Source organism: Emiliania huxleyi (assembly GCF_000372725.1).
Source record: "Emiliania huxleyi CCMP1516 unplaced genomic scaffold EMIHUscaffold_230, whole genome shotgun sequence".
Lineage (NCBI taxonomy): Eukaryota > Haptophyta > Isochrysidales > Noelaerhabdaceae > Emiliania > Emiliania huxleyi.
The window spans coordinates 155,857-164,094 of NW_005200332.1; the positions used below are offsets into that span (position 1 = coordinate 155,857).

Here is an 8,238-nt window from a genome sequence, read left to right on the forward strand (position 1 = left end):
CGCGTCGTCCCGCTTGTCGAGGGCGTCGATTGGGAGGGCTTCCTTTGCAGAGTGCGTTCGCGGCTCGGTTTGCCCGAAGGGCACGCGGTACAGGTGCGATGTCTCTCACACCGCCTACCCTGGCCGCTGGCCGCGCGCACGGCACTAGACGAGCGTGCGCACACGCGCGATGCCGCCGAGCATAGTGCCGCCGAGCAAAGCGCTCTTTGCTCGCCCTATGCCCGCGCCTATCCGCACCTCCGCCCTCCTCCACGCCACAGTTGCACGACCCAGGGCACGAGGCGGTCGACTCGATCGACACACTGCTCGAGATCGACGAGTCGACCACGCTGCGGATATCATTCCTCGCCGCCGCCGCCGCGCAGATGCCCGCCGCATCCTCCGCCGCAGCGACCCCCGCGACGCGCCGAGCCGCGCGCACGAGCGTGATTCCCGGCGACGCGGGCGGCGGCGCCACCGACGCTTGCCGCGTCGAGATGCCCTCCAGTCCGGGCGGGATCGCCTGCGGCGCAAACGCCTCTGCCCCGCGCCTCCTCCCACAGCCCGCGGCTGCGAGCACAGGCGTGCTCGGGCCTTACGAGGACGGGGACGGCGAGCTCAAGTACAAGAAGCGGCGCATCACCGCGCGCAGACTCGCCTCGCTTAAGGCGCGCGGCAGAGCGGGCGCCACACAGCCACGCCGACCGACCACAGCACACACGCCGGACACACGCCGCCGCCCACCATGTCCCCTCGCCCACCGACGACCACACGCCGCCGAGCCGCGGGCAGCCCTCGCCACGCCGCTTCGCTGCCCGGGCAGCGCCCTCCCCACGCGAGAGGCGCCGCTGATGCGCCGCTACGAACTGCAGATGTGGTTTGGGGCGCTGCTCCTCGTCGGCGTCGTCGGCAGCCCTCTCGCGCTCTCTCTCGAGCTGCCGCTCCCCAACTCCGCGCCCCATAGCATCTCGGCTTTGCGCCGTAGGTCTCGCAATGCTGCGCATCGTCGTTGCGGGCTGAACTCGCGCGCTGCTGGCGCCCGACGGTGATGAGAGGGGGAGAAGGCAGGCGTCATTTGAGGGTGCGAGGCCCTGAGGGTGAGTCCCCTGTGAGGACACCGCTTGGCTTTGAGTGTTCGACGCACGCGCGCTATTCTGCGTCGGTGTGAGAGCGCACTTGGAGGGCTTTGACCGAACAGTTTTGGAGTCTGAGTCAGGTGGCGTTTATTTTTGCTTGGGGCGGCCCTCATGACGGGGTAGGTAGGGTAGGTCTGGGCCCTCCCGTCGGGTTTTTCCCTCTCTTCACGCCGGAATTTTCACAGCAGAAAAAGAAATTTCCGCCCAAATCACGATGTCAACCCTCCCCAAGTCGTTGATCTGGTGCTTGTAGGGCTTGAGAGTGGCCTGCCATGTCACAAGAAGGACTGTGGTTGCAGGAGAGTACCACCAACCATCACTCTAGTTGGTATAGTACCCCACCTTCACCCATCGAGTGTTTTCTTTTTTAGTTTCCCATAAGTAAGGTAGGTAGGTAGGTAGGTAGGTAGGGGCACCGCAGGGACCGGTCAGGTTTTCCTGAATTTCATCATGAGGGCCGCCCCAAGCAAAAATAAACGCCACCTGTGTGAGTGGGAAAATCGGGGGCGGCTCAGTCGTCTCCGCACAGTCACTGGACACTGCTGTGCGTGTGTGTGTCTCCGTGACTGTTGTGTGTGTGTGAGAGTGTGTGACGCTGACGGAGAGAGAGCGAGGAGACACAGAGTCAGAGACTCACATTCAGAGGACAGAGCGAGAGCGAGACTCACCTGAGGCTGAGCGAGCCAACACGCGTCCGCCGGACCGCCGCGCGCCGGCGTCCTCTCCCGAGTGTCGGGCCGACATGCACAGTTTCGGGGGCGGCAAACCCTGCCCGGTCCCTAGGACCCCAGGTAAGGCCCAGGTGTGGCCTAGGCGCTAGGGCATCAGAAGGGACCAAGAGGAGTCCAGTCTGAGCCATAGAGCCCATGTCTTTGCCCCCGAAGGTCGCGTTCGAATGCCTGGAACGGACGTTACAGTGTGGTGTCCGGCCGGCGCGATCACCGAGCTGTGACGCTCAGGGAAGCCCGATCAGGTGGTGGTTTCTTTTTGCCCAGGCGAGGGCTGGCCTACGACCCATTTACTGGATCAGCTGAGCAAGGTTTGGGGAGAATCATATATTAGGAATAGGATCTTCAGATATTTTGACGGATGACCGAAATCACCCCAAGCCTATATGCACCCATGTTTGCTGCCTATATGCATTGGCAGGGTTAGACGTCGCGCGAATGCAAGTCCATGCGTGTGGTGGTGGTGGTAGAGTATCGCCTGAGTGTGACGAGGCTACCTTTGGCGAACTTGTACGATAACCAATCGAAATGGTCGTCACGACCAACAATAGCATAGGGGGGAAAGCCAAACCCTGGGCGCTGGCCTGAGGCCTGGTTAGGACCTCGGGCGAGCGCACCCAACCCCACAACAGAGACAACCCACACAACACACAGTGGGTGGGCAAGAAACCATCACAGGGCGGGCGGGTGGGGAAACGCGCAGCGAGGGAGACTCTCTCCCTCAGACAGCTGGACTGCGCCTTGGCCCCGAGGACGCGCGTAGACTTTGCGCGTGTCAAGGAGCTTGGAATTAAAGCAAGCGGCGACTTGATCCTACCCACGGAACGTCGCCGCAAAGCATTTTATCTCCTGCGTTCGCATTTGGGCGGCCATCGCAACACTCCCTAGCTCAACTGTCGACCCTAACGGGTCGCCAGCCGATCGGCATATCGCACTTGAGCACTTGAGCACTGGATAGGGTCGATTCCGCATATGGTACGGGACCCGCCTATCGCCTTTATCTCTCAGGGCAGCAAACTTCAAACACAGCGTGCATCAGCGCTGCTGATGTCGCATTGGCGCTATGTGCTACGCATTACGTACCCGTATTATGCGAGAGAAGCGAGACAAGGGAAGGAGAAGGATTTTGCGGAGATCAGCAAGGATGTACGAAGAGATTAGTAGCAGCAGGGACCCAAGGGACAACGTGGACGACGGCAAGTGCTAGTCCCCCACCATCGGGAGGACGACCCCGGCTAGTCGCCGACCACCACTGGCGCACCACCCACAAAGAACCCACCCACCCTGCACAAAGATCGCACTGGCACACCTCTGCTCCTTCCTTTTTAGTTTATATTTACCCACCCACCCACCTCTACAGACAGACAGGTGTTGTTAAGTCTGTATGTACAAACAAGGTGTGCGTTTATTGCTCGCCTCCTTCACCTATGCCATGCCACGTGGCTGTTCGGTTTGTGTTCCGTTCGGGTTTCTCCTTTAAAATTCTCCTTTATACGTCGGTTTGTACGTAAAATTTGGAGCACTTGGAGTGCAGTCATTAAGGCAAAACACAGTTGCACAGATACATGCCGGCGGCGCGACTCCCCCCCGCAGATCGTCCTCAGTCAGTCAGTGGGTGGGTGCGTGGGTGGGGGAGACCGGTGACCGCGCGCGCGACCGACGCCGGTGACGGAGCGCAGTTGGGAGTATCTTTGGCTCTCACGCCAGGGCGCTCGTTGTTGCTCGATCTTTTGTATTCTTCCATACTGCGATTTCCAGAAGACTCATTAAACCTCGCATCGTAAAATTGACATTTGGAGCATTTGGCTTTTCTCAGCCCGAAAGTAAGAGTGCACGGCCAGATGCGTGACGGACGCTATGCACACATCGCAGGTTCGTGCAGTGATGTCGCTGGCGCTCACCGTCTGCGTACACGCGTCGCCCCCTCCCGCGCCGGTGTGCAAGGCATTCTGTGAGGACAAGACGCAGGCCTGGGATGACAAGTGCACCTGGGGGGGCTGCAACGGCTGCACCGAGTGCCTCGTCCCTGAGCCGGAGTGCAAGCCGTTTTGTGAGGACAAGACGCAGGCCTGGGATGACAAGTGCACCTGGGGGGGCTGCAACGGTTGCACCGAGTGCCTCGTCCCTGAGCCGGAGTGCAAGCCGTTTTGTGAGGACAAGACGCAGGCCTGGGATGACAAGTGCACCTGGGAGGGCTGCAACGGTTGCACCGAGTGCCTCGTCCCTGAGCCGGAGTGCAAGCCGTTTTGTGAGGACAAGACGCAGGCCTGGGATGACAAGTGCACCTGGGAGGGCTGCAACGGTTGCACCGAGTGCCTCGTCCCTGAGCCGGTGTGCAAGCCGTTTTGTGAGGACAAGACGCAGGCCTGGGATGACAAGTGCACCTGGGAGGGCTGCAACGGTTGCACCGAGTGCCTCGTCCCTGAGCCGGAGTGCAAGCCGTTTTGTGAGGGCAAGACGCATGCCTGGGATGACAAGTGCACCTGGGGGGGCTGCAAAGGCTGCTCCGAGTGCCTGCCCTCGTCGCCGTCGGCGCCGCCCCCCACACCGCCGCCTCGGACGCCACCGTCGGCGCCGCCCCCCACACCGCCGCCTCCGACGCCACCACCCCCCACACCGCCGCCTCCGACGCCACCGTCGGTGCCGCCCCCCACACCGCCGCCTCCGACGCCACCGTCGGCGCCGCCCCCCACACCGCCGCCTCCGACGCCACCACCCCCCACACCGCCGCCTCCAATGCCACCGTCGGTGCCGCCCCCCGCCCCGCCGCCACCTGCCCCTCCGCCGCCCACTCCGCCGCCGCCGTCGCTGTCGCCCTCGCCGCCGCCGCCGGCCCCGCCGCCACCTGCCCCTCCGCCGCCCACTCCGCCGCCGCCGTCGCTGTCGCCCTCGCCGCCGCCGCCGCCGCCCTCGCCGCAGCCGCCCTCTCTGCCTCCACCATCGCTGCCCCCGCCAGCGGGGCCGCCCCGGTGCGAGAAGCACTGCGCCAACAAGGCCATTGCCAAAGAGAGCATATACTGCACATGGTCCGGCTGCGGGGCCTGCCCTGTGTGCTGGCCTAGAACGGGCCCGGCAGACGGCGCCCCGTCACCGCTACCGCCTCCATCGGTGCCACCCCCGTCGGTGAAGCCACACATCCTCTGGTTCGTCGCGGACGACCTGCGGACCCAGCTGGGCACTTACGGGGCGACAGAGACTCTCTCGCCCAACATTGATGCGTTGGCGGCCGACAGCACTCTGTTTGAACGAGCCTACTGCCAGGTTCCCACCTGCGGCGCGTCCCGCGCGAGCATGTTGACCGGGATGTATGCCTCAGAGACCCGCTTCATCAACTTCAACACTATGGCGGAGCAGGACGCGCCAGACGTGAAGGACATGCCGACGGCGCTTCGGGACGCAGGCTATACGACCATCTCCAATGGCAAGATCTACCACAGCAGTGCCGACAATGTGCACTCCTGGGACGAGGTGTGTGGCCATGACGGAGGCTCCATAGCGGGATATGCCTGCGACTACAGGACTCGACCGGGGTCGATGTGCTGCGTCTGGCCTCATGGCATGTCTTCCGGGAGGTCATCTACGCAGAACCTATCCTCTGCGAAGGGGCACACGAAGTGCCCAGACGACGCCACCTGCCAGGAGCACGATTGGGAGAACGAGCTGGACTTTAGTCGGACGGAGAAGTTCGTCAAGTGGATGGAGGCAATCGAGCAGGCGAAGCTCGCCAAGGAGCCGGACGCCTCGAGCAAGTGCTTTGGTTGCGGTTGGCCCGCCTGGTCGGGGGTCGATGCGGATGATCACGGCTTTTTCACGCGAGGGCTGCCTGACGGCAAGATGACGCGTAAGGTCATCGAAGACCTGCGGACAGCAAAAGCAAAAGGGACGCCCCACTTCATCACCTGTGGCTTTGTCCGGCCGCACCTGCCCTTCGCTGCGCCCTACTCGTACTGGGGGATGTACAATCGGGACGACCTCCCAATCGCGACCAATCCATGGAATGCGGAGGGCGCGACGGCACGGGCGCTGCACTACCGGGAGTTGGGTGTGTACAACCTTGGGACGGTCCCCGTCTCGGAAGTCTCCACAGGAGAAAGGATGCCGGAGTACAAGCCGGCCCCACAAGGCCCCGACGGCCCGGCCTTGTACAGCTCCGAGTGGAACGGGGCAGCAGAGCCTCCGAAGCCCAACCTCGCCCGCGACGTGGTCTCCCGCTCGCTGGTACACGGCTACTACGCCGCCACCTCGTACGTGGACGGGCTCGTCGGCCTCGTGTTGGACGAGCTCAAGGCGCTCGACATGTACAGTGAGACGGTAATACTCTTCAACAGCGACCACGGCTACCACCTGGGCGAGCATGGCACCTTTTGCAAGCACTCGCTCTACGAGCTCGCCCTCCGCGTCCCACTCATCGTCAAGGCGCCCGGCTTTAGCGCGTCGCGCGTGCCCGCGCTCGTCGAGAACCTCGACATCTTCCCCACGCTGCTCGACCTCGCCGGAATCCCAGCCCTGCCGCACTTGCAGGGAAAGAGCCTCGTGCCGCTTCTGCGATCGCCCGACGCCTTCCACAAGGAGGCGGTATATGCTCGCTACCGCGACGGCGACACGGTGCGCTTCCGCAGCTCCGCGCTAAGCGAGTACTGCCAGGGCAACTGCTGGAGCGCAGACAGTTGCACCAAATCTTGCGCCCGACAAAGGGAGCAGGACAGCATGTTTTACGACCACGCTGTCGACCCCGACGAGAACCTCAACAGGTTTAGCACGACTGGGAGCTATGCAGCGCTCATCTCAAACATGTCAGCGGCCCTCGCCCGACATCGGGCTACGAGGATGCTAAACGAATAGCTGCCTGCTTTCCGCCTTGTTCCCAGATCCGGCCGGGATGGCCCTTGGCCGGGGGCGCGGGGTGGACTCATCTCGGAAGCGCGGGGTGCGGGGAGGGCTGGTGGCCGCTCTCTCGCGCCCGCTCAGCGCTCTCTCCCCCCCGGCCCCCGCGCGCCGGCCGCGCCGCCCATAGCCATACCCCGACATACGTACTCCCACCGCGGGACAGTCGGCGTTCGGAGGACTCTAATCTCTATTGTACAACATCGCCATAACGCGGCTTTACGGTTAGGGAGCGCCTGAGCGCCGCCGTGGGTGACACCAACTTGCGACTGTCCGGCTATGTACTGACGTACTGGTACTCGCGTACCTCTGACGCATTGTAGTCGTCTGGCGAGACGGCCGTCAGGACTAACGTTCACGATGTGCTTCTACAGATGCAGCAAACTCTGCTGCTCGTCGTCGTCGTCGGCCGGCTGCCCCGCCCTCGCGCCCCCTTGCCGACACAGAGTGTAGAGCATCTCGCCCGTCGGCAGCGGCGCGGCCGCCGCGACGGCAAAGCCATGCTGGAGGAGCACTGTCAGTGCCTCGTGTACCTATGGCGGCTCGGCCCCGAGGGTTGACGACGCTCGAGCGCGGCGGTCGGGCAGGGCGCCAGGGCGCGCAACCGCGAGAGGAGGGTCGGCGCTGGCCAGCCGCTCTGGGAGCCCCTCGCCCTACATGGTGACGCCGCGTGGTCATTCGGGCGACGGCAGGCCCTCGCGGCGTCTCCTCCCCTCCTCCCTCGGCGCGCGCCTGCACCTCGGCGACCGCCCGCCCGCCGCCCGCCGTCCAAAGCATCGCCGCGAGAGCGTCGCCAGCCTCCGCTCGGCCGAGCGGGCCTCTCCCTCGCTGCCGCGGCAACGAGTGCGGCGGCGAGGCGCCCGCCGCCGCGGACGACGAGCCTCGCTCGGCGAGCCGCTTGGCCAGCCTCTCGGCGAGCCGCTCCGCCTTGGCCTTGCGCGCCGACTTGCGGAGCCAGAAGAAGAGCCAGTACGTGGTCACCATGACGATGATGAAGGAGAGGACCGCCTCCCAGAGGAGGCGGTACTTGATGACGATGGCGCCGTCCAGGTCGGCCTGCGGGGGCGGTGGGGCGCTGCGGTGTGGGGCGTGCCCCGACGGCGAGGAGGCGCGGAGCGGCTGCTCTCCGCGCCTCTGCGGCAGACGAGTAGCCCACGCCGTCCTGCCAGTTGTCGCCGTGCACAAGGAGCACAAAGCCGGCGCCGAGGTCGAGCCGCCAGCAGCACGTGGTGAGGCCGGGGAGCGAGTTGAAGAGGGGCGCCACGGCGTCGGCCGAGAGCGACTTGATGAGCTCCCAGAACGCCTCTCCAAAGATGACCGCCGCGGCGAGTTCGAGCGTGGCCTCCCTGGTGAGCATGTCGCGGACGCCGGCGCACGTTCGGCAGGCGCAGCAGAGCGTGGCGCGCGCTGTGGCGCGCGCTTCTGTGGAGCGCGTGGCGGCCTGGCGGACGTGCTGCAGCCGGCGGCCCAGCCGCGAGCTGCTCGGCTCTGCCGATCGGCGGCGGCGACTC

At 64.7% G+C, this 8,238-nt stretch overlaps 2 protein-coding genes across 2 annotated transcripts; one reads left to right on the top strand and one right to left on the bottom strand.

Annotated features, from left to right (window-relative positions):
• Positions 1-3,727: 3,727 nt before the first annotated feature.
• EMIHUDRAFT_236119 (hypothetical protein) lies at positions 3,728-6,685 on the top strand (the record flags this gene model as incomplete). Its single annotated transcript, XM_005779406.1, has 2 exons — positions 3,728-4,320; positions 4,906-6,685. 2 exons carry the CDS (start codon positions 3,728-3,730, stop codon positions 6,683-6,685), a joined length of 2,373 nt encoding a protein of 790 aa, XP_005779463.1.
• A 410-nt stretch (positions 6,686-7,095) lies between these two features.
• EMIHUDRAFT_236120 (hypothetical protein) lies at positions 7,096-8,084 on the bottom strand (the record flags this gene model as incomplete). The annotated part of the gene is made up of 4 exons (XM_005779407.1): positions 7,096-7,260; positions 7,333-7,380; positions 7,709-7,783; positions 7,884-8,084. 4 exons carry the CDS (start codon positions 8,082-8,084, stop codon positions 7,096-7,098), a joined length of 489 nt encoding a protein of 162 aa, XP_005779464.1.
• Positions 8,085-8,238: the final 154 nt, after the last annotated feature.